At 55.2% G+C, this 25,502-nt stretch overlaps 1 protein-coding gene across 1 annotated transcript; it reads right to left on the minus strand.

Moving 5' to 3' along the window:
• Positions 1 to 2,958: 2,958 nt before the first annotated feature.
• Wnt4 (Wnt family member 4) lies at positions 2,959 to 24,979 on the minus strand. Its single transcript, XM_050155586.1, has 5 exons — positions 24,759 to 24,979; positions 12,708 to 12,943; positions 6,602 to 6,733; positions 6,372 to 6,514; positions 2,959 to 5,796 (listed from the first exon to the last, which is right to left on the minus strand). Exons 1-5 carry the CDS (start codon positions 24,833 to 24,835, stop codon positions 5,329 to 5,331), a joined length of 1,056 nt encoding a protein of 351 aa, XP_050011543.1. The 5' UTR covers positions 24,836 to 24,979; the 3' UTR covers positions 2,959 to 5,328.
• Between the last annotated feature and the right edge of the window lie 523 nt (positions 24,980 to 25,502).

Consider the following 25,502-nt stretch of genomic DNA (forward strand, 5'->3'; position numbering starts at 1 on the left):
TGGTCATCTGGCTAGGAAGTGACAGAAACAAGTGTAGGGCATTGGCTGTTACTGGAGAGACTGCTGGGACTGGGCAGGGCCCCTGCTGACACATTGGCATCTGACCAGAAAGCCAAAGCTATCCTTAAGCAAGTGTCTTCCTTTCTGGTGCCTCATTCCTCAGCTTTAACATGCACATAAATCATACATGCCTCCGAGCTGGCCTGTCTGACAGGAAATCCTTATGTTCAGCTTGTGTCTATGACAGATGCAGGTAGGTGGTTTTCAAATGGGCCTGATCCACATTAGATGAGGTGCTCTGAAGATGGCAGTGTTGAGCACTTGGTGATCCACTCAGTGACCCCAGGGGACCTGAACCATTCAGGCATGGCTGTTATTTTCCCAGGTGGAAGCTCCAAGGAGCTCTTGTCCTCCAGAGTTTAGCTGTAGCCTCTGTCTCTCACAGGAGCCCTATGGAGACTCAGTGGGTGAGGGACAAGAGGGTAAGGAACCAAATTGAAAGTAGAGGGTTTGGTGCCAAGAAGACATCCCAGGCTTAGTAGAACTGATGAAGATGGAACTTGTGTGGAATCAACAAGTGGGTTCTGAGAGGACCTTGTCTGAGCTGTCTAAACTGACAGAATACCCCTTACCTTACCCCCACCCCTGGTCTAGGCCAGTTTGTGGCTGTCCTCCTTGGCACCATCTCCTCCATTTGCCAGGTTTTGGGTCTCCGCTTGTTTTTTCTCATGTACCAGCATGCCCTTCCCTTTGTCTTGGGAAGTCACCTTTAAGCTTACCAGGTCATGAGGTTTTGGCTGTGCTTTGGGATCCAGTCTGTTCCTTCACTAGACTGGTGATGACTTTTTGAAGGCAAGGGCCTGGTCTGACTTGCCTTTTGGCTCCCAAGTTCTTCAGGAGCCTGCATCCTTGGACCAGACCAAAGTGTCCTGCTCCTGTTGGCCTCAGTTGTTGGGTTGGCCAAGATGGCACAGGCCTTCTCCCTCACAGGTGGCATGGGTGGAGGAGTGTACTGAATCAAAATGCATGGCTCCCTATGTCTAGCTTCCTCTTCCCTGCTGGCCCAAAACTTGGGAACAGTGGCTGTCTTTCTGGGGCAGCTAGGGCATCTGGCCAGAGCATGCTCTGTTGGGCACTGTCAACCCTTCAGCAAGGCCGGGTCCTGCTTTTAACCTAGAGAAGGCCCTGGGTTACTGATGTTGTTCTTGGCGGACCACCGGGCCCCTCAGCAAACAGGGAGGCGAGTATGCACCCGGCCTGGGCCTGTTTGTGTTGGCCCTGCCAGGCGGGGGATTAGCTCAGCTGGGCTGCTAATTGCCTCCGAAGTGCCGGCCGGGATGCTGACGAGGGCCAGGCCTTTAGTCCCCTCCTCCCTAAGCAGGCACTGTGCCAACCTTGGGGGTCTGGCCCAGAAGGGCCCCTTCTCTCCTCCCCTGTCAACGCCTGCTTGGCCTAGACCCTTGAGATATGGGTAGGGGGTCATCAGTATCGACTCAAGAAGAAATGGGGGTTGTCTATGAAATCATCGCCTGGACAAGGCCAGGCCACAGTCCTCACCCTTCTCTCCTGCATTCTTAGACACCTCCACCCCACCATGATCAGCGCTGAAGCTCAGTGCTTTCTGCTCTGACCTAAGAACCTGCTGGGCTTTAGCTCAGCCACCACCCATAGGGTCTCAGTACCATCTCATGCTTTTCTTCCTCCCTTGTGTCCACACATACACACACACCCGCCATTTCCTCACCCAGTTTCCAGCCCAACTTAGTACCCTCAGCCATCCATTTCCCTCTCTTCCCTTCTGCTTTCACAAGTCCTGTGTCCTCAGCCTTGCATGACAGAATTGACCAGACCTGCCTCTGGTGTCTCCATACTTCTGGGGAGGACTTATTCTCAAGGCGTTTTCATGCTCTCCCCAGAGACCATTGAGCCCGAGTTCCTAGGATGCGACCCAGCCCAGGGCCGAGAGCTGTCCACCCTTCAGGGCCCACCAGTTGTTCACTCTGCAGTGCTGATGCTCCCACTTCCACTTCTCACCACACTCTTTGGCCCTGCTTCTTGACCACTGTGTCCCTAAGCTGCTCAGTGCTCTCAGCTTGCTAGCTGCTGCCCAGGTGTCTGGGCTTCTCTGCTCCCCGACTGTCTCAACTCTGGGAGACGGGCATGTTTCTGAGCCTTGGAAGGATGCCGAGGCTTGAATGCTGCCTCAGCCCCTCACCTGTTCCACACCCCTGCCTCAGCCTTCTTCATCTGTCTACCTTAACTGCCTATCTTCCTGAGAAATAGATAATGGGCACACTCCTTAGGAGTTGCCCTTCATTTAACTTTAAGTTCTGTTATATAACCCATATGAAGTGTGTATTGTGGGAAGCTCCTATTACAGACGAGGAAATGAACCCCGAAGAGGACAGTGAATCGGCTAAGGATCTGGCCACTCAGTGAGTTCTAGGAAGTGACTCGCATCCTACTTCCTCACATCTCCAGTCCCACGTGCCTTAGAATCTGATTTGTCCTTTTCTCCCTGTCCCTGACGTCATCTTGCCTGTTGGTCACAAATGCATGTTGTCCCTGCCACCCAGAAAGCACACTCCTTCAGCCTTTACTGTCAGCAGGTATTTAGAAAGGCAGACACATAGCCTAACTATTCCCAGGTTCGTTTCGTGTGAATGAGGACAGGCTGTGAAAAGTGAGGAATTTACCAGACCTGGGGGGTTCCTCAGCTGAGGATGTGTATGTGTGTCTGCCGTTGATGACTGGTTTCAGATAGCATATAGATAGCTCCTGGTGTAGGCCTCAGACCACTTATTCCAAAGCAAAAAGGCAAGGGTGGGATGTTCCCATACCTAGAATTCACTTTATAAATACTTACTTAGCAACAGTACTGCTTTATCCATGTCCTTCTCAAAGTCTCTCTCTTCTCCCTATTCTATTAAAAAAAAAGGCACAGCTACAATTGCCAGATAAAGAAATAACCATTTTATCGTGCATCTCAGACTACGCCATGGGGATGTCACAATGCCAAGGAGCCTCATATAAAAACTGGAGGATGGGGGTGGGGCAGCAGAGTAGGGTAGCAGCATCCAGAGCTGGTTTACCCAGCCCTGGCCTTGGAGGAATACCACTTTTGCCTTGTGACAAGAACAGTGGAGAGTGGTTCAGGTAGGATGCGGACCTTCTGGCCAGTTTCCTGGGTCCTTTGTGGCCCAAGTGTGTTGAGCTATGTCAGCCCTCTGCCAGCTCTTTGTATTTGAGACAGTTAGGAGCTGGACAAATCCAACGAAGCTTTTTCTGTGGCTGTGGAATCCTTTGGCCTTGGCAGTGGTTCGAGCCTGTGGTCTGATTCACCTGGTAACAGCCTGCAGAACCCTGGGAGGATCATCTTAGGGGAGCTAGATACCCTCCTTCTTGGGATAGTGTCCATCAAACGAGTAAGCAGTCTGGACCCAACTGCCCCTGGATGGAGTTCCTGGCTCAGCATTCTCTGAAGGGACAGCTCCCCTGCTTTCTTTGTCTGGGCTGGGCCTTGGAGGGGGCCATATCTTCTCTGGTTCTGAACTAAGTCTACCAGAGGATCAGTGGGCCCAGCTGGGCAGCTGTGGGGACCCTTGGTCAGCTCAGCTTTCGTCCACATCAGAGACAGCCTGCCCAAGATTATCCCTGCATTTGAATGTGGTTCCAGCATCTCACTTGGTTTTGGCTGCCTCTTCAGATGGACAGTGAGCAGAGACCTTGGATGGGAGCCAAGGGTGTTGACCCTCTTCGTGAGGGAGCCAACGCTAGGAGGCACAAACCACAGGCCCAGAGGAGAGTTTGTGCAGGCCCAAGCCCATATTCAGAAGCCTGGATTTTGCATTCACACCACCCAATAGCAAAGGGCTTGGGATTTCAGAGTCCCCAAGGGGATCTCAGAGCTGAAGACATCAAACCTGGAGTCCTGGACATGGGAGCAACTTGGAGACCATGCTGGGAAGTTCCTCTGAGTATTGGTCACCCAACTGAGAAGCAGTTGGGTCTGTGTGTGTCCTGTGTACTAAACACTTGGTAGGTTCTTAACAGTTTGACTAGTGCATTGGGCCAGGCACCAGCTACTGATGTCCCTTGGGAATCTTTTGTCCTTTGGATGTGGGGGTGCCTCAGATTCTGAGAACTCATTAATCAGCCTTTAACTGTTCCCCTTCTTGCCTCAGCCACTTAGCCCTCTGCAACCATATGGGTTCCAACCCAGCCTGTGGTCTCTGGCTCCTACTGCCTTCCTGTACCATTGCTCAGGCCCAAGGAGACCTCTCCTATCTCTGTCTTTGGATACAGGGGCTAAGGACTGGCTCTGCCTCTGCTAAGGTCTTGTGAGGCTGAGGCTGACAGGCATGACTACCTGCTGTAAAGAGGGTGTGTGCCTCTGTATTTGTTCCCAGGATAGCTGTGGTCACCAAGGGAGATAGATATCCCAGGACAGGGCCTGGTGCATAGTGTTTGCTCAATAAATTTTGTTGAGTGAGATACCGCAGGGTGGGATCTCTGCACAGCCCTTCCCTGTCTCTCTGTGGCATTTCCATTCTCAGCATCACAGAGGATAGCACTGTGAGGGTGACTCACATGGGGATGTGACTTGCTAGGCCCAAGCTAGGATCTGATCCAGGATGACAGCCCTATCCTGCCTAGGAGGGCCTAGGAGGAGCAGTTTCCCTTTCCAAGGAGAAAACTGAGGAGGAGGGCCTCTGGTGGGCTTCTTTTCCCACTTCACGTGTGTGCCTACCTGGAATCTAGCTGCTCATGGGAAGGCTGAGAGGAGACCTTAGCCTTGGACCTGGTACCTGTCCATTCCCTTTCTAGGAATTTTAAGAGTCAGGGTTCCCAGGCTCAGATTACCAGCGGTCCCCATGTATGTGTGGGGTGCAGAGGTGCAAGTTCCTTTATTGCCGGTGAAAGAAATTCCACCAAGATGGAACCTGCTGTCCCTGCCATAGGGCCACCTGTTTCCCTGGATGGTGGGTCCACAGTCACTCCTTGTTACCCACTTTTTAGTCTACATGTAGAAAAATAGACACAACAGCTGAGTAGTCAGCAGTGGTCAGTGTGGACAGCCCGAGGCATAAACAAAGTCCCTTTGGTCAGTGGCAGCCACACATAAAGGCTCAGGCTTGGGGAGCCCCTTGGTGGTGCACTTGGGGTTGCCTGCCTATTTTTGGCAATAAATAACTTGAGGACCCGAAAACCAAACCAAACAAAAAAATAAAAATACAACCAGTATCTCTTGGGGTAGGTGATGGGAGACTGTTTAAATTATTGGCCTTCCCCGGGCCACGCAGGTGGTGCTGGGCACTGCTGGGCACATCACCGGCATGTGTGCATCTCCACGAGCCGCTGGCACTGTCGGCACTTGACGAAGCAGCACCAGTGGAACCTGCAGCCGCAGCGCTCGGCCAACTCCACCTGTGCTGTATGGAAGCCACGGCCGCAACACAGCAGCTCACAGCCATCAATGGCCTTGGATGTCTTGTTGCACGTGCGGCCTCTCGTGCCCAGCACACCACTGCGTATGTCCTGCTCACAGAAGTCTGGACTGGGCTCCAGGTACACCAGGTCCTCATCCGTATGTGGCTTGAACTGTGCATTTCGTGGCACCAGTGCCCGGGAGGAGCCCACACGACGTGGCTCCACCTCTGTGGCACCATCAAACTTCTCCTTTAGAGCGTGGCCCACCTGGCGGAAGGGCGGCACAGCTCGCCAGCACGTCTTTACCTCACAGGAGCCCGACACCCCGTGGCACTTGCACTCCACCCGCATGTGTGTCAAGATGGCCTGTCAGGGAAGAGGCAAGAGGGATGGTCAGGGACAGTAGAGGTAGGGGAGGGACCTCTGGGGACCAATACACGAACATACTGCATAATAGGACCCCAAGGCTGATGCAGAATCGAGGGGTTCACTGTCATGCCTCCTTTGTATAAACACCAGCTGGGTGCTGCACTGAGCTGGCAAGCAGTGCTGAGGACAGACCAAGGAGGTGTCCCTGTACTTGAGGCACCTGGAGTTGCTGGAGTCATAGTGAAGGGCAGTGTTCTCGGAAGCATTTGAGTGACAGGTGACATGATGGGAGCACAGTGCTGTGCTAAGTCTCCAGAGCCTTTGGGAAGGCAGATGGTGTCAGGTGTGTGGGTGGACGAGAGGGTACAGTCTTGAGGCAGGACTGGGTCCATGCAGATAGGTATGAACAAGGCCACTTACACTGCTGTATGACACCTACTCCCCCCACTCCCAGCCCTTGGCCTACAGAGGTGCCTGGTGACGTGAGCCTTCCCAGAGTAGCTGTAGGGCTATTTTAGGGACTCTGCCCATGCAGTCCTACCCCAGTGCCAATGGGATGGGTGCCACTCTACCTTCCTGCCGGCCTCGTTGTTGTGAAGGTTCATGAGCGCCCTGCTGGAAGAGGCCCCCTTGCTTCTCTCCCGTACATCCACAAAGGACTGTGAGAAGGCTACGCCATAGGCGATGTTGTCCGAGCATCCTGACCACTGGAAGCCTGGTGTACGGAGGGCATAGAGAGTGCTGGGGTGAGTTTGGGCCTGGGCTTAGGCCCCTGCTCTCCCCTTGGAACATCTGTGCTTACCCTGTGGACTGACCCCATGCACTGTCCGGTCGCAGCCGCACTTTTCCAGCTCTCCACTGCTGCACGCCCTTGTTACCGCAAAGGCCACACCTGCTGAAGAGATGGCGTACACAAAGGCCGCCTCCCGAGTCCCTGTGCAAGGCAGAGGGAGAGAAGGGCTAGGCCCTAGGGCACCACGTCTGCACTTTGCATAAAGAAAGAGGTATAAGACAGCTGCCGAATGCTGGATGCCAAGGAGGGGCAAGGCAGGTGGAAAGCCTACATGCCAAGCACACAGTAGGTTCTTGTCACCAGTCACTGAACCCCCTTCACACGTGAGGACCAGTGAGGCAGGAGCTATGGTCATCCCCATTTTACAGAGGCTTGCCAGCTTGTCACACAGCACGTGGCAGAACCAGCAGACAGCCTGGCTTCAGGGCCCGATCGTTCAGCTGTTCTCACAAGCTCCTCCAGAAGGCAAGCGATAGTCATGTAATTCTGTGACAGTCTGGGGAAGTGATGACTGCAGTTCCGTGAAGGGGCACAGCCACACTGCCACTCCAGCTCTGCCTGGTGGTTGAATTATTCATCAGGCTTTAAGTTTCCCTGCTTGTGACCCTGACTGAGCTCTTTCTCTGAGGTGGGGCCTGCAGCTCACTCAAAGTGTCTCCTGCTTCCTTGAGACTTGAAGAACAAACTATAGTATTGGCAGCTCCTAGCACTGAGCCCCTCTTGCTGACTGGGAGTGGGGGTTACAGTGGGTTGTACACAAGTCCTCTGCCCCTGCCAGCTTGATCTGTCCCCAGTGTCTAGAGACTAGCCAGCAGGTTCCTGGAGGGGAAGTTTCTCGTCCCCGTCCCACAGCCAGGAGATGATGGAAGCAAGCCTCTGCAACACAGGTCTGCCGGCCTCTGCAGTGGTTGTATCTCCTGCCCACGGCTGCTCAGCAATTCTATTTTGGTGCCGGCCCTCCTCCTTTGCCTGAATGGATGTTTTTATCCTCCTAGGAACTGTGCCTGGGGGTGTAGCTTCTGTAGAGTCTCTTTCTCAGGGTGAGCTGGGGCAGTGTGTGAACAGAGCGTGCATGCTGGCTGGGTGTGTGACCAGACAGCGGGTCTTACTCCTGTCCGAGACCCTGTGAAGGCCTCTGTGTGCAGTGACTGTCCTTCTGTTTCTTGATGTAGGGTCTGTGTCCACAAGAGTGGTGGGGGCAGGCTTTGGCCCCATGGTTGGCAATTACCTCTGCGACACCCAGGCTTGTGCTCCCAGCTGCCCTGGGGAGCAGTCACCATGGTCAGATGAGAACAGTCCCCTCCACTGTGCTCGTCTGTGGACAGAGGCAGCCCAGCCTGGGCTCTGGAGTAGGAGGCAGCTCAGCCCCCAATACTCGGGACAGCCTGTTCTCGGTGCAGTCCTGAAACAGGGAGTACCACCCACCATTCCTTTCCACTGCCCACTCTCTGCTTGGCCATTTTGGGCCTGCACAGAGGGGCTTGGCTGGAGCAATGGAGCCTCGACAGTCTGGGATGGAATCTTCTCCAAGCTAATTGAGGTTAATAGCAGGCTCATGTTGGTTGGTTTTATGCTGTGGCCGCCCAAAGAGAGACAACTTCAGTTTCTGGTATTTCTGGTATTTCCAGGCCTGAACCAGCACAAATCTTTGCCCCAAAGACCAAGGGGGAAGGGAAGTCCCAGGAGGTAAGGCTGATGGAACTGGTGGGTGGCTACCCTCTGCCCTTGGAGGTCCTATGCTCCTTTAGCTGCTTGGGAAGTCCTTGCCCATTTCTGGCTCCCACTCACCTCTGCCCCCTAGTGCCAGTGGTCTTGGGGTTACTAGTCTCCCTGTGGGATTGCTCAGGAGACCACTGCCTCGGTCTCTAAACATCTGTCTTCTTGGACTGAGGTCACCATAATGTCTTCATTTTCCGAGTGACTGAGGAAGAGGCTCTCCGAGACCATAATAACCAAAGCTCTAGCTCACAGACAGCCTACTGTGTGCAGGCCTCGTCTGAGCACTCAGCTCATTAGTTGAGGTGTTTTCCCCCCAATTCGATAGGAATGGATACACGTCCTCACCTTACGCAGAGAAGCGAGGCACTGAGCCACCAGTGTTACCCAGCTAGGATGTGGAGTAGCCAGAACTCATCCTTTTCTTACTGACCCTGGGTTCCAGCCATTTGACTCTAGTAGTGTGTATAGTTTTCCAGGTACCCAGGCTGGAGCCTCGGTTTCTGGAGGAAGACATTGCAGGGCCCAATTTCCTCAAAAGTGCATTGAGGTGGGTCTGGGAGTGTTGTGGTGGGGTGTTCTGGGGAGGTGGTAGATACTTCACCCTGATCACGCTGTAGCTGCAGGAGGGAGACATCTTTGCCTGCTCCCGTCTTGGGCCAGGGGAGAGCATAACTCTATTGTGCCCACCCTGTTGTCTTCTTCCCTCTCTACCCTGCCGTCTGCCCTTCCCACACCCATGACTTCCTTCTGCTGCTTTTCTTCCCAGACTACCCCAAGTTTGGGCCCCATGGATCTGGCCTCAATGCCATCTTTTCTGAGGGGCAAATGCTGCCTGGGGTTGGGGGTTTAAAGCAATCATATAGGTCCAATAGCCATTATTTCTGAGGACCCCTGTATAAAGGGGACTTTCCGTGTACTGACCAAGATTGATCCCTTGAAAACATAAGGCTTGTCAGGGTTCTGCAGCAGCAAATGGCAGAATGGGAGCTGGAGTGGAGCCTGCCTGACTCAAGGCCTGAGAGCACATCACGGTGACATCTCTCCAGATGGTGGGAGGGAAGCCAATCTAGTAGAAAGGAGCTGGAACTGAGGAAGAACTGGCTGAGGTTGAGCTGGGTTGGCGGGGAGGCCCTGGGTGTGGTGACCTTTGGGCACGAGGTAGGTGTCCTGATGGAGGCCAGGGAATGGGCACAGCTCCATTGCTGCCCTATGTACACTCCAGATATCTCAGCAGGTGGGCCCTCGGTTTGTCCCCACTTTCTAGGAAGGACATTGAGTTATAGAGAGGGCACGGACCTTGCCCAAGTTCTCATAGCTGGCAGGACTTCGATCTGGGTCATCACCACCCTTGGCTCCCTCAGACTTCTCAGCTGTGACTTGGGAATGACATAAACTCAGAGCTGTGTGAGGATGATCTGGGCTGGATAGCACAGGATAGGCCAACACACAACACTCCTTTCTTCACTGGCCACCGTCTGGACCCAAAGGGGGATCTTTTCTGTCCCCTTATATTCCTGAGGTCACTTCCCTAACCAGGTAACTCATGAATGTGGACACCTGCTGAGTTCCCCTCCTGAGACTGGGGCAAGAGGCCTTCCAGACTGGCTGTCACTGCTGAAGTGACTGAGGTCCCTGTGAGGCTCGCAGGTCAGGGACTGTATGAAGTAGTTATTGCACAAGCCACTGAATGTCAACAACAGCCCTGAGAGTTAAGCATGAGACAGGTAAGGACCCGGAGGAATGAAGTCACCTGCCCTAAGTTTGCCTGTCTCTGCTATCCTTCAATTCATGGGCCTCTAAAGCCAGTCCTGTGTTCCCAGCAGTGAGTCCCTTTCCCCCGGCTCCGCGGAGACTGACCAGGTAAGTGTGTTCCAAGACGAGTTTCACTAGTGAAGAAAACCAGATACAAAGTGGAGGAAGGTGGGTGTGTGCGATGAGCTCAGACTTATCCCCCAGACATGGCTGGTGTCTGCCTGTTGTGACTGGCCTGGTCTTAGGATGCCTTGATTTAGCCCCAAGGGGACAGGATGCTTGTCCAGGCCACTCGGACTTAGAGCTCCAGAACAGCTTCCATTTGGCCTGGCAGGGTTCTTGTGTCCCCATAACTTGCTGATAAGGCTAGTCCCTTCCTTGGCTCCTGCCCCCAAATGGGAAAGGCAGACTATTCCACAGGGTCCTGAGGTCCCCTCCTAGCTTCAGGTTGGCACTCACCGATCATGTCCTCCCTTTCCTTGTCTTGATGAGCTGCCCGTCACTAGCTGACACTACTGACTGTCCTCCATGCCAGGTTTCGGGGTATGCTAGAAGGCAGGCACTTAAGCCACCCCTGTTGCTTGGGGATGCAGTGATGGTGAAGGGGGCATGGGCGGGGAGTTGTTAGGCTTCAGTGTGAAGGTATAAAGACGCAGTGTGAGCACACATGATTTCCTTAAAAAAGTATATCTAGATACATAGTAGAGAATCAGCTATATTAAAGGATCCAGTGACTCTAGTAATGAATATCTAGGAATTGCATCCTGCAACTTCTTTTTATAAACATGGGATCATATCAAAACAATAAAAAATGCAAAATATACCTCCTTTAAAGAATATAGAGCCTGGTTTAGGCCTGTAAGTCATCCCAGCACTTGGGAGGCAGTGGCAGAAGTTCAAGTTCAAGGCCAGCCTGGGCTACCTAGCAAGTTCAAGGCTAGCCTGCCTGAGTTACCTAACAACATCTTCAAAGAAACAACACTACAGAGGCATAAATCCCAGAGGGATGGACTGGGGCAGAAGGAAGGAGGGGCTAGGTGGGGGCTGCTTAGCTGGTAGAGAAACGGTTGGGCATTTTGGGGAGGACATAGCATATGTGACTCCATCATAAGAAGCACACTGATTTATCTGTCAGTCTCTCTAGAGCAGTAGTTCTCACCCTATGGGTTGTGACCCTTTTGGGGTCACCTATCAGTTTATCTTACATATCAGATATTTACATTACAATTCATAACAGTAGCAAAATTATAGTTATGAAGTAGCAATGAAATCATTTTATGGGTGGGGTCACCACAACACGAGGAACTGTGTTAAAGGGTCACGGTGTTGGGAAGGATGAGGACCGCTGCTCTAGAGGATACATCCACAGTGTGAGAAGGGCTTCAGGAGAGCAGTACCATAGGAAAGCTGGCTCTGGGGCCTCCCTAGTGCAGCTCTGGGCCCTGGGCAGCAGTGCCATCCCCACCGTGAGGCTTCACCACTGGACTTGCTCATTGGGCATCTGTCTCTTTCTCAGAACAGCACAGTTCAGCAATGCCAAGTGTGCTCATGCCTGCCAGCCCCTGCCAGCTCTCAGGAGAATGGCTTCCAAATTTCAATCACAGTTGGTTTCCAACAGCATCCAAATGCTTTGCCACGAGCCTAGCAGCCGGGACTGGCCAGGCCCACAGGTGCCAAAACAAAGGTTGGCCCAGGCAGCCTCTTCCTGCAGCTCGAGCGACTCAAAGAGCCCCGTTGACTTGCTGTCAGCCGTGTCAGCTCTGCGCTCAGGAGGTGGAGAGGCAGCTGGCTTTGAGCATTCCCACTGAGGACAAGGGTTTGACCTCAGTGCCTCAAGGAACCCTCCAGTTCCACAGAACCTCTCTGCGGGACCCTCGCTCACCTGCATTTAGCCTAATGCCCTCTCCCATTACCCGTCTCAGCTGGGGCCTCATCTCCTTGGGAAAACCTTTCCGAGCACCCAGTATTGGCCAGGGGAGACCTCCAGTTTCCTCTCCCGTTGTTCTTGTGTTTATTGACTGTGACGGTGCAGAGCCCACCTGGGAACACACTCAGACCCTGCCATTCTCTGCTTCTGTGACCCCGGACAAATCACTTAACTGCCTTGTGCCTCCAGTTCTGTACTTGCTACACGGACGCCCGACTCAGAGGCCGATGAGTTAGATGTAGTGTTTCCTACAGTCCTTAAAAACAGTGCCTGGCCCATGGTCAGTGCTGCAGGTGTGGGAGCTACCTCTGTTGTGCAGCTGTGGACAGTCTGGTCCCTGCTGGACTGTGAGCCCTGAAGGACAGGAAGCTGTCACACGCGGAAGCTCACAGATGGGTTCCAGGACCCGAGGCCAGATGCAAAGGTGAAGTCTGATTCTGTTCCTGTCCTTTGAAGAGCCTGGGCAGGTCAGTCTCGTCCCTTCGCTGAGCCTCAGTTTCTCCTTCTGGAAATAAGGGCCAGCTTACTGGACCAACTGCACTTTAGAGTGCTTTGTGGACCACAGACCACTGCCTCACCTCCCCTGGGTCATCCCCTATCTAGTGCCGTCAGTTGCATTCTTTATTTCCTTGCTCAGGCCCCGGGCTGCTTCTGCCCCTGAACCCTTTAGATGTGCCTGGCCCTAGAAGTGTCATTCCCCCAGAATGCCCTCCTCACCTTGCGTCACCACCTTCCCGAAGACAGGCAGGGAGTCCAGCGTGGAGCAGTTCCAGCGCCGATTCCGGAATTGGTATTGGCACTCCTCAATGGCCAGCTGGGCGCCACGGCGCACTGAGTCCATCACCTCTAGGTTCCGCTTGCACATCTGCACCTGCCTCTGGATCAGACCTTTGAGCTTCTCGCACGTCTCCTCTTCGGAGATGCTGCCCACTGATGACAGCTTGGCCAGGTACCTGGGGGCAGGGGTTGGATAGGATGCATAGCTGTTCTGATGCCCGCTCTTCTCTCTCTGTACTCAGGGCTCCTGGGGGCCGCCTCATCTCCTGGTCTGGGGACCAGCCTGCCTCCCCCAGCTCTAGGACCAGTGGTCAGTATGTGAAGCCTGATGTGGGGCTTGAAGCAAAGAGCAGGGATTTGTCCTGTTTACTGAATGAGGGAGCGACCAAATTGGAAAGCACACAGAAAGTCTTATATGGGGAGGTTTTACCGTCAGGATGAGAGTTAAGTTTTATGGAACCTAGTTAGACCTGGGCAAAGCACTTTACTTTATTTCATTTAGTCCTCTCGGCGAGTCAATGAGTCTTCATTTTTTTTAAAACATTGGTTGATTGTGTGTGTGTGTGTGTGTGTGAGTGTGTATATGAGTGTATGTGTGTATAAGTGTGTGTATATGTGTGTTGTGCATGTGCACACTTGTATGCACATCCCTGTAAGGTTAGAAGTTGGCTTTGGGTGTTCCTAAGGAGCTAGCCACCCTTTCAACTTTTCCAGCTTTTTTTAACATAGCCAAGGAGAACCTGGAACACCTGATCCTCCTGCACCCACCTCTCCCATTACAGGCATGCAGCATCACACCTGGCTTGCATGCTGCTGGAGCCTTTTATGCATGCCAGGCAGATCCTCTACCAACTGAGTCACATCCCCAGCCTGAGCCCCCATTTAAAAGTGAAGAAAGTTGAGGCAAAAGGAAGTTGTTGCCTTATGTCCAAGGTCCACAGCCGCTGAGGGGTAGAGCTTGGTTCTGTGTGACTTTAGAGACTGAGAGCTTGGGCAGCAGCTGCTGGGAATGAGGTTCGCTCAAACAAAGCCTGCTGGGGGAGGTGTAATCTGGGCCTCTCTGTCCCTAGTAGAGTTTTGCTGGAGTCCCAGAAGGCCCAGCCCAGGACGTCTCTGTCTGCACCGCGCTCTGGGCTCCCAGAGGATCCCCCGCCCCCGACGTGCTATGGCTGTATGGTTGAGTCTAACTTTCCTTATCCATACTGGAGTCATGGCTTCTATTCCAGGCAAGGTCTGCTAATGCACCTCGCTCAGCTGGGTGCATCTCAGGAGTGGGCCAAAGGAGATGGGCAGTCTCAAAGCCAAACTGACCACCCTCCCTTGGCATTCACTCCTGGTCTCCCAGGGCCCCTTTCAGCTGTCACAGCGTCTCTAACAGGCCTGGCTTTTTACATGTGTTCTGGGACTCAAACTCAGGTTCTCATGCTCGCTCAGCCTGCTCTTTGCTGACGGAGCTATTTCCCTAGGTCCTGGGTGTGCACGGACTAGCAGCCCTCTGGCCAATCCGTGCAGGAACCTGAGTCTCTTGGAAAGAAGAGAGGGTGGGACAAAGGAAAGGAAAGGAAAGGAGTAAGGGTCAGGAGAAGGGAACATCTGGAAGTGGCAAACCTGGCTTCAGCCCCGCCTGGGTGCTCCTTGCTTCCCTTGCCATGTGAAGGTGTGTGGGGAGGGGGGGTCTCCTATGGAACCACACCCTTAAGTCACTCTTGGCCTGCAGGGGGCGCCAAGAGCTCAGCTACTGGCGGTGGGCCAGGACTCTGTCTGGGAGGCCACTGTGTCCTTCCTTGAAGGGTCAAGAAGGTGAACCTACCACTGGATATTTTCCTGTCCACATTCAAGCTAGGACTCTCAGAGAAGGGTGGAGACCCCATTCCCTCCAAGATTTGGGGGTACATATCTTGTTGGGGGCACATATCTTATCTAACCTTATCTAGACCTCTTTTCCCCCTCCCTTTAGCTAAGCAGGTCAGGTCTGGCTGGATTGGGCCCTGCCTCATCGCTGGTGAAGGGAGGCATTCAGGGGCTGACGTCTCCAGCCACAAGGAATAGGCAGGGAGGTCTGGCTGAGCCATCAGCCCGTTGTGATGGGAGGCAAGTCCCCTTCCACTTGGAGCTGGCTATGGACACGGCGAGCTAGCTGGAAATCTGTGTGAGCCTTCCCACTATCAGAGTTTGAGTTCTCCTTCTGTTGGCAGAAGAGGGCCTGCTGGTCCCATGCCACCGAACGGGAGCGATGGACTCGAGGAACTAAGCATTCCTCCCTTGGGCTCTGAATGTAACAGGGAGACAGGTCGAAATGACAGTGGCAGGGACACTGCCCGGCTGCCATAGCTGTGAGTCACTGGGACAGCGTCCAGGAAGATGATGAGAAACTGCCTCCAGCGGCACCAGTGCCCACCTCCCAGTCCTGCCTTTACTTGACACAACAGCTGCCCCTCCCATGTATGGGAGGCCTTGCCATCTCTGCTCCTGCTTTCTGAGACCCCAGGGGTTTGTCTGGCAAGTGCCAGAGCTGGCATAGGCCAAAGAGGGTTGGCACCCCAGTCCTCGGTAGCCTTGGCCTGTCCTCATTCTGCTCGCTTGTCCTGGAGCTTGGCTGGTACATGACCTCACTTCACAGATGAACCAAGCAAACTGAGGCGGAGTGTCTAGCAGCAAACAGCTCTGGGCTCTCAGCTCTCCCCTGTCTCTGGCTGTGGATTTGCCCCAATGGACGGCAGGAGAGCTGACTCCTCAGGCTGCAGCTCTTTGGGCAAGGCACACAGAAGGTATTCAGTAATGTTTGCAGCTCGGCTAGGGGACTTTGTCCTGATGCCCTCCTACCCCCGTGGCAGAGTATATAAGGGAAGGAAGAACAGGAGTGAAGAGAGGAAGATGGGGGCAGCCTTGTGGTCCCTCCTAGTGCCCTACAGTGGCTCAACCTTTCCCCCAGAGACACGTGTGCCATTCACTGACCCGGGAGCTGGGTCGGGCTCAAATATCGACTGCACAAGCATTTCTGGGAGAGGCAGAGCCAGGGCCTGACGGGTGTCGGCTGCCCCTGGGCCGGCTGTCTAAGGCTGATCATCCCTGCTTTTCCCGGCCTGTTACGCTGCCCCTGTTTAGGCTTCTTCCTGCTGTTGCTGAGCACAGGTTTAGCAATTTGCCACCTGCTGCCCCGGCCACCCAGGACTCCAGCCACGGCCGTGCCATCGATCAGGTTACCCCACCAGTCCAGGGTGCCCCTGCTGCAGCCGCTGGCCAGTTTGTGCCCAGTTTCTCGAATGGGGCCTGTAGGTCTTGCAGGCTCCTCCCAAGAGGCCCTCCCCTCCGTGCCTGCAGCCTGCGAGGAGGAGGCCGGAGGGCCCTGGCCCTGCCAGGGAGATCAGATCCTCTCAGCCACCTGCTGTTTTCATTAGAAACTAAAATTAGCTGGGCTTGTCCCAAGCTTTTCCAGGTTTGCTTGCTTTTTTAAACAAAATATACAAAATCGGAGAGGCTAATCCACACCTCTGTGGCTCTTCCCCGGGCACTCCCTGGACTCTAGAGGAGAGGGGCCGGGAAGGAGCGACCATGGTGGGGAGCCAAGCAGGTCAGTGGCACTGGTCCCAGCCCTACGGTATCCAGGTGGGGGCTGGGACACCAGCCCGGGCCTCTCTGCCCCCTCCCTTTGGCCTCCCTGTCTGCCCAGGCCACATTTAGAGCCTCCTCAGGAGTAGTTGTGCCCTCCATACCAGAGAGGAAGGAGGCCAAGTTGGCAGGAGGGGGTACCCGAAGAGAACAGTGTGTAAGCAGGAGCGACTCTCAGCTAGTGGATATAGCTAGGTGGAAGCAGGGGCCACAGCCTCCATCTGGGGCCGTGCTTTTACGGAAAAGAAGGAGTGTGCAGCCCCCAGGACCCTTGCCACACAACCAACCACTCAAACCACCCACTGTTTCTTTAACCAGTTTGAGTGCCTGCGGTACTGACCACCACTGTGACCCTGTTCCAAGACCCCTGTCTCTTCTCTGGGCAAGCAGTGTGTTTGGGGGCAGGGTACACAACTCAGGTCAGACTCGTATCTCTGTGTCACTCAAGGCAAGTTAGTGAACATCCAGGAGCCTTGGCCTCAATGTGCTCCTCTGTAAAATGGGAAGATCAGTTGTTCTTACCGTAGGAGATAGAAATGAACTAAATACGCCCCAGGCTGAAGCACCGGGAAGCTTCTAACCTCCTCTGTGGCCCTTTCCACCCTCCTCACACTGCACCCTCTGCTGCATCCAGCTGGGCCTGTGGTACTCTGTGCTGGGCTGTCTTTGTTGGTACCTTCTCCACTCTCATGAAGCCAGGCTCTGGCCTCATTTCGGCCATGCACCCACAGGGGCATGAATGATGGATCACTTTGGTACGATTCGAACTGTAGATTTTGGAATCTCCAAGTGCATTTGCAGAGACAGAGAACAACAGGTCCCCAGTGCTTCCAGCTCATCTGTGGGGCACTCCCAGGATCAGGGGTGAAGTGTGGTGTGGAGGAAATGTCTCAACAGGGAGATTAAGAGCTGGGGACTCTCTTGTCCAGTGTAAACTCACATGTGCCAAGGGAGCGAGGAGACTGTCTGGGGAGGGACATCTGTCACCTGTGTCATCACTTAGGGGTCCATGCTTCTGAATAGCCATGCCACTACAGAGCAGAGCATCCCTGCCCCTGACCCCTGCTCTCCAGAAGGCACTAAGGCTTCAAGGCTTGGACTCAAGCAGGTCACTGGGGCTCAGGACTTGAAACGAGCCATTCTGGTCCCCAAACCTGGGAGCTGGCTGCTTGGGCTCCAAAGATGGCCTGGAGCTCCAAGGGTAGGACCACCCAGTGTCGTCAGACACTGACCTAAGCAAGGTGGTCTGATTCTTCCCTGGGCGGCTCCTTCCAGAGACCTGTGCCTACCGCAGGAGAATTGGAGTATTGTTAGGAGTGAAGGATGCCGAGGTAGTGGCTGTCCTTACACAGTGTTATCTGTGGTCTCTGTAGCTACTGAAGTCACTGGAAGGAGGTACCACCACTGGCTGGAATCCTGGAGGGCAGTCAGTATGGACTGGCCAGCACCGGAGACACTCCTGGTGTTCTGTCCTGCCTCCCTCCCACCTGACAGGACTCTGAATGCCAAGGCCAACTGGACTAGGCCCCGTGTTTGTTTTCTAAGTTGGAGAGAAATGCTGACCTTCTCTGGGGCCCACACTTCCTGATTTCTAGGATCCCTAACTCCTCTTACCCACGACCCTCAGAAGACTCGGCATGCTAGGCAAGCATTCTACCACGGTGCTATACCCCCTCCCCCTTTAAAGACAGTGCCGTGTAGCCCAGGCTGGCCCTGAGCTCCTGATCCTGCCGCTTCTATCTCTTGAGTGAGCATTTTGCTCCGGAGGGCCCCAAGTCCGTCCTTCTAACTGAGGAGGTTGGTTTCCGCTCCCAATTTCCATACTTCATCTTCCAGAGGAGCAAGGAGCTGACTTGGGGGCCAACAGGGAGCACTAAGATGTGAACCTGAATAGCCCCCTACTCTGCAAGGATGTAAATGTGTTTTTTTTTTTTCTTCTCTCCCTGAGTCAGGTGTCTTCCTGGAGTGAGTGGATGTTACGTTTAATGTGGCCCATGACCCTACCTTACCTCTAATTTGGCAGCAGAGACTCCCCTCCCCGCAGTTCTTCTCCCTATATCCCTAGGGCTCCCCATGGTCCCCTGGCCACTGACAACATTGAAATATGGTTCCCAGATGGCTCGGGGATCTTGAAGATGGGGAGTGAGGAGAGATGAGTAAAACCCCAAGGAGAATTTCAGCACAGCCCGGCCGCAGCCAGGGTCCTCCAACCCAATCTTGCAGGAGTGGGACTGTGGCTGAGCCTCTACTCTTTCTCAGCAGGCAGTTGGTCAAACCTGGGTTCCTCCCCTGCCCCAGTTCTCCTTCATCGGCTATGGGACAAGCTTTGGCTGGAGTTCCAGCTTTCCTATGAATATACTGTAGGCTCTGAGTTTAGCATAGACAGTGCTGATGCCAATAGGTGCCCGACATGTTTTTAAGGGGCGAGCCTACCACTCCCTTTTATGGTAGCTCAGGGTCCCTGAGGCCTTCCCCAACAGTGATGTCTATGATTCCTCCTTAAAGCCTGGGTTGCCAGGGCAGTGAGGCACCTATGACTCAGGAGGGAGTGCTCTGCTATCTCCTGCTTTGGGAGAGAAACTCCTGGGAACTCATCCGAGGATTGTAGGACTGCTGGGGGAGGATGGGGGGGGATGGGGGGGGTGGAATAGAGTCCCTGCAGGTCAGAGGCTCCTCTGGGTATCAGCAATCCCCTGCAGAGAGCAGGTCCCTGCATGGTTCCCTGTGAGTTACTGGGGTGGGAGAAACCTCCCTATGACAAGGGCAGGATGTGTCTTTCCCCCTTCCCTCCCCTCTTTCCTACTCTCTGTGAGGACCAAGACCCTTCCAGGATCTGTAGGGGTTCTGACTTGGAGGGGAACCTTTAAAACATAGCTTGACTTCCAGTTTGCCAGAAAATGGGGGAGGCAGAGAGGGGCTACGGGAGAAGGGGGACTGGCCGGGGTCACAGCAGGGAGTGAGCTTCCCCTTGGGCTGGCTGAATCACCACCGAAGATGTAGCTCCGAACTCAGAGATAAAACCTGGCAACTCTTGTGGAAATCTGGGAAGCAACTGTGGGTCCTGGCTCAGCTCTGCCTCCCAGCTGCTCGCAGAGCAAACCAGGAGCACCTCTTGCAGGCTAGCTGGGAGCAGAGGGGTGACCGGTGGGGCCAGAGAAGGGTGCTGTCACCCTTGCCAGCAGCTCCCTGATCAATCTGTGCCTGGTTGGCTCAGCCCAGAGCCCTTCCTCCCCCAGGAAGGAATGGGGAGGCAGAGGCTTGGTGCAAAGGCTCAGCTTCCCCGAGCGAGTGCACCCACAGGGCCCTAGCTGGGCGAGTTTCAACAGGTTTGGGGAGCACTGTCTTGTCAGATGCTTGCTGAGTTGCTCAATGGCTAATCCAGGGTGGAGGGAAGAAAAGTCAAACCGTAGCAGACAGCTGGGTCCCGGCTGCTGCCTGAGCAAACCCCTCAGGCAGAGCCTGGTCCTGCCTCCCTCTGTGTGGAGGGGTGGGAAAGATCGAGGCTGGCCTGGAGGCTTTGCTCTAGCCCTAGGAAGAGCACAGCCTGCAGATCTGCCCCACTGCAGGGGTTTCAGCATCACCTGAGTCCGAGGAAAGTGCAACTGAGCCCTCCCTTTACTGATCCACTGATGACTGAGCACTCATAGCCTGGCAGGTATGTGCCAGGCACTAGGGGGACACTCAGAGGTCTGTGTGCCATAGCCTTGACCTCGCAAGCATCAAGAAGCCATATAATCATGCCATGTGGAGTAGATGGGGGTTGCAGTTACATATATATATCAGAACTTGAGATGTGGTCTTGGTTCAGGCCCTACTTCCTCCAGATCTCTAAGTGGGAGCTGGAGCCCACCCACACACCTCTGCTCTGGGAGGGGAGGGAAGAAGTTAGGATAGTGTGTGTAAGGTGCCCGGAACATCCGTTCACCAGGTTGTGCAGGGGGGGGGGGGCTACCCTGCCTGTGGGACTCATTTGATGATGTCTGTAGAGCTGGTCACCAGCTGGCACAGGGTGCAGTGTTGTTATTGATTTCTAGGACAGAGGCTTCATATACTGCTAAAGGCCCCAGGGGGTCAAGGACAGACCTATCCAAAAAAATATCCACAATACCATGGTGGGGAGGGTTTGAGTATATAAACTGTAAAGTCTTAGTGTGTGTTAGTGACTGTGACTCACAGTCATGGGAGAGGTTCCAAGGACATGGGCTTTTACTATTTCAGGGGGGAAGGAGGGGACCAATGAGACATTCCTGGGGGCTCTACCCATGCCTGGACTGGCGAGTCACACCTCACTTCGCCCGTAGCCTGGGAAGTCATACATCCCTGCTGGGCAAACAGGCATGTGCGAGCTTGGAGCTTGGCTCGGGGAGGCGCACCTGTGAGGACTTGGAGCTGGTAAGGTACTTGACGCCTCCCTTCTATTCCCCAGGTGGCACTGGAATGTGTTTCCGGTAACACGCCTCTGGCCAGCAGGATGCCCACAAGCCGGGCTAGATCTCCTGGCTCTGGGAGGCTACCAGTGAGCAGGCAGGGGGCAGCCTGGGCTCCCATCTAACGTTCTAGGACCCGGACAGATGGAGCTTGGGAGCGCCGTAAGTACCCAGTCTTTGCATCATCCTATAGACAAAGGCACAGTTCTGAGGCTCAGTGACAGCAGTACCCCGCCTCTGGCAGCTGCCAGGGCCCCCATTTCTATCAGCATGCCTGGCTTTGTGCCTTGCATGTAGCACGCATGGGCTTACTCCTCCTGAACTCCACTGAGAGCCATCTGCACTCACTGACACTACTTTACAGATGAGGGGCAAGGCACTAGTCCAGGGTCCTTCAGCGGGGTAGTGGCAGAGCTGGGGTAGAAACCCTGGGCTCTGAGACACTCTGTGGACCTGACTTGGACTACAGTGGGGGGTCCTTATTTTACTCACTGGGGTTCTGCTAACGTCTCTACTCAACACATCACTTTGCTCTTCCTGGGAGAACACACACTAGTCAGTCTTTCTGTCTTCAACTCTACCTAGTTCTTCCATTTGGGGTTCAGAACAAGCCCAGAGGGAGGAAATAGCCCCCTCAAGGCCACCCAACATGTAGCGTAGAGTTGTGACCGGAACCCCTGGTGTAGCCTTGGTACTGGGGCATGACTCAGACATAGCAGGGCAGTTCCTTGAGGGTCAAGTACAAGCCTTCTACTTTGAACTGTGTACCCCCCCATTCCTTCTTCATTGGTGGGAGCTGCACACATTGCCACCTACTCTAGATACCAGATATCAGCCTCATCAGATCAAACAGCATCCAGCTCCTCTGGGCTTGCCCAGCCTCTGGCTTCGGAGCTTTTCCAGCTCTAGTGCCTGCAGGCAGAGGGCTTCTCCATAAGGCTGATGTCCAGAGACATCAGATAGCATGGACTCTGCAATCAGCTATCAACCCTCCCTGGATGGAAGCCTGCCTCTAGGTGAGGGAACATCCAGGCCTAGTCCCCGGAGCACATGCTGCCAGCTATTTCTTTTGGGGCCAAGCCTGCAGCTTGACTCATCCCCTTTTCTTATTTATTTATTTATTTATTTATTTATTTATTTATTTATTTATGTGTGCACGTGTTTGGATGTCAGAGGACAACTTGTAGGAGTTGATCCTCTCCTACCATGTGGATTCTAGGGATGGAACTCAGATTGGCAGGCTTGGCAGCAAGTGTCTTTACCCACTGAGCTATTTATTTATTTATTTATGTGTGCACGTGTTTGGATGTCAGAGGACAACTTGTAGGAGTTGATCCTCTCCTACCATGTGGATTCTAGGGATGGAACTCAGATTGGCAGGCTTGGCAGCAAGTGTCTTTACCCACTGAGCCATCTCAATGGCCTTTGGTTCACCCTTGAATAGACAGTGTCACCGCCATGCCTGAATGGACAGCTGCTAACCCCAAACTGCTGCTTCTGGAGGCTGAGTTGGGCTGGACAGCTCTGCCATTTACTAGGTAAGTAGCTCTGGGTGGCCTCTGTGACCCTCAGTCTTCTCATCTGTAAGATGGGGTTTCAATGCAGTGAGGATTCAGATGGCACAGTGGGTGATGAAGGTTAATAAGTCATTCTCCAGTCTCCAGGCCGAGTCTGGCTCTGTGATAGCCACAGCTGCAGCTCCACTCTGCACCGGAGCATGCCCACTGTCCTGCCCATTCCAGCTGTGGCTTCTCCTGTATTCTTTGACCCAGACCCAAGCTGCTGGGAGGCTAGACTGGGGCACCTGTTTCCCTAGAGGCTGGTGCAGTTTCTGGCTGAGGATGGAGGTGTTTAGATACAAGGCACTGATCCCAGTTTTGGGGGCGTGTGCCTGGGGTCCTCTCCAGTTTGGTAGGATCCTGGGAAGCTCCTTCTTCCTCTCCGAGTTGTGTAAAAAGACCCCTGGCTTGAAGCCCCGGTGGAACAGGAGTGAACTGGGTTGTCTAGAGCCAGGCTGCATGGCAACCGGAGCCATCACAGTTACAGAGAACAGGTTTGCCAACCTCTCCAACCCCAGGCCTCCCCTCTTCACCCACCCCCCACAGTGCAGGCAGGCTCAAGGCTCAAGAACAGAGCTCTGGAATTCCCCATGCTTTGCAAGACCTGAAGCTGAGGCTGCCTCCCCGGCTGGGACCAGGGCGTGGTGGACAAGGCTGGAGGCGGGTGGCAATTCTACCTGGGTCAACTTCGGGACAGCCTCAGGCAAGGAGTAGGTGATCATTGTCTGGGGAAACTAAAGCATCTGGGTTCAGTCTTCAGCTCCAAGTCTGGTAAGTAGCTCCCTTCCCTGGGCCTCAGTTTCCTCACCTATAAAGGGAGCTAAAGAGCCAGGAGCTCCAGACAGCCTTTCTCTGGCAGCTGTCTGTATTTGCTGCAGGCCTGGCTCACACACTCCAGTTCCCACTTGCTTCTTCAGCTTGTTCGGTAGTGCTTGGTGCTGGGCAGCTCAGACCCTCCTTCTATTTCCCCCTGATGTTCACGCTGTTTTACAGCCACCCATCTCTAAGGCAGCTCCTTCAAGTCCAAAGTAGTTCCTTTCCTGCAATCCAGATCTGCAACCCAGGCCCCACTTGGGGGGGGGGGGAGCACCGTCTGTAAGAAGTGGAGGGGGCGGTGGCTGTGCCCTGGTTTCTGTCCACTCTTCCACTGCCCCTCAAGTGTTAATCAAATTAAGACTCCAAGAAAAACAAAGGCTCTGCAGCCACTTTGGGCCTTGGAGTCGCTAGCTCTCTGAACAGCTGGGAGAATTCCACATCACCTCAGTCTCCCAAGCTCTGGGTGGCTCTGACCCCAACGAACACACTCCTTTCCAGTCTACAGGGCCCTGGCTGGCCACAATGACCTCATAGCAACAGCCATTGGACACTCAGGGCGATTTCATGGGAGATATTTGTTCTTTGGTCTTGATGCAGAGAGAATTTTTCCTTTCCCACTGTCTCCATGGAAACCCCAGCTACACTGTTGGCTATCCCCCCCTTCCCACCTCATGCTTTTCAGATCAATACTGGAGCTTGGCTCCCCACTGGCTGCCCACAGTGGAAGGCGGCAGCGCTCTGAGCAGGAGAAGTTGGGGCCAGGGTTAAGCCAGGGCCATGGGGAAGTGTCACTGAGGAGGGATGAAGGAGCCTAAGGTCTAGTTCCTTATTCTCTTAGTCACTAGCTCATCTCTTTAGCTATCCTCCTCTTTCCCAGGGATCGATCCTCCGGAGCACCCAATAAAGGAAAAACACACAGGTCACCAGCGGTTACCACCCTCTTCATTCTTAGGCAAGACCCTTAGAGGTGGATGGGAGTTGTTGCCTTTTTTATTAAAGGTTGGGAGAAGTTTCTTCTTGCCTAAGGGAACAGTGAGGTCCTGTCAGAGCCAGCCTGCGGGCTCTCAGAGGCTCGGCGTCCCGGTCCTCGCCTTCTACTCCTGGCTCCCGCCCCCCAAGCAGAAACAGGTCCCTGCACGCCTCCAGCCCAGTCCGCAGCGCGGCGCGGCTCAGCACGGGGAGCTCACGACTAGACTCCTTGGGATTAATCTGCTATTATGCCCGGGACTCCTTCCCTGCAGTGGGCTTCCTCGCGACTTGTCTGCGTGCCGGATTGCGTCCCACACCGGTCCGGGGACACCGCCCCGCGCTCGCACCCTCTTGCGCCCTCGAGCACTCAGGGCCGCCTCCGGGTGCAGACACGCTGCCAGCCTTGCTGCCCCGGGTCAGGAAGGAATTCTGACCCGGGGCAGCAGGGGTCCCGGGACCTCCAGAGGAAAGCCCGGATAGTGGTGGTGGCCAGCAGAACAAACCGGCGGGAGCGCGAGCCTTGGGTCCCGCGGCCGCGACACCTGCCGGGAGCCCCCTGTGTCCGCTGCCCCAGGGTCCGCCCCACCCGCCCGGTCCCCGGTCGGACTTACAGCCAGTTGCTCGCAGCGGCAGAGAAAACGGCGAAGACGAGGAGTCGCAGCGACCGCAGGCACGAGCGGGGGCTCATGGTGTCTCGGGCGCCCGGCCCCGGGCAGCGTCAGTGAGGTTCCCGTCGGGGCGGCAGGTGGGCGCCGCGCGGACGGGCTGGGGCGCCGGGCCGGGGCGCGCGGCGGGGCTCAGCCTCCCAGCAGCCGGCCGCGCCGCCCGCTGCTGCGCCCGCTGCCCGGCGGACCCGACTGTCAGCGCCGCCCCAGAGCCGGGATGCGGCGGCAGCGGCGGAGGCGGGCGGGCGGCCGGCGGGGCGGGCCGGGGGCGGGCCGAGGATGGGGTTACCTGGGCGGGTCCAGCGGCGCGGGACACCCCCCCCCAACGGGGGCGGGCCTGAGCCCGCTGGACTGGGCTTCTCCTGGGGGGCCTCCCCGGCCCGGCGCCCGGGCGCTCTCGGAGCCCCAGCCCGCTGCAGGCACGCCTGGCCGCACGCCGCCCAGTTGGGCCGAGCTAGAGGCGCGGCGACCCAGCTGCTGGGTCCCCGCCCGGGGCCTTAGGGACGGGCGGGCACAGCTCCCCCAGCCCGCCGCTGCGGGCACTGCAGCGCCGCCCTAGCCGCGCCCCGCGGCCCCCCGCCGGCGCCTGGGAGCCGGGATCCCCGGTCGACCCCGGCGGAGCTACCCGAGCGCGGCTGCCACTAGCGCGCGCACACAGGCGCTAGCGCTCCGGGCGCACCAGGCTGCGGT

Source organism: Alexandromys fortis, unplaced genomic scaffold (assembly GCF_014885135.2).
Source record: "Alexandromys fortis isolate MF-2015 unplaced genomic scaffold, M_Fortis_MF-2015_v1.1 scaffold_26, whole genome shotgun sequence".
NCBI lineage: Eukaryota > Metazoa > Chordata > Mammalia > Rodentia > Cricetidae > Alexandromys > Alexandromys fortis.

Bases quoted from the DNA above. Each gene is read 5' to 3' on its own strand.
- Wnt4 (XM_050155586.1), bottom strand. From the start codon at position 24,835: ATGAGCCCCCGCTCGTGCCTGCGGTCGCTGCGACTCCTCGTCTTCGCC. The intron at 6,734-12,707 runs GTGAGGAGGGCA...TGCCTTGCACAG, and splicing joins CGGGAAGGTGGTGACGCAAG to GGACTCGGGAGGCGGCCTTT. The intron at 5,797-6,371 runs GTAGAGTGGCAC...CTTCCCTGACAG, and splicing joins ACAACGAGGCCGGCAGGAAG to GCCATCTTGACACACATGCG.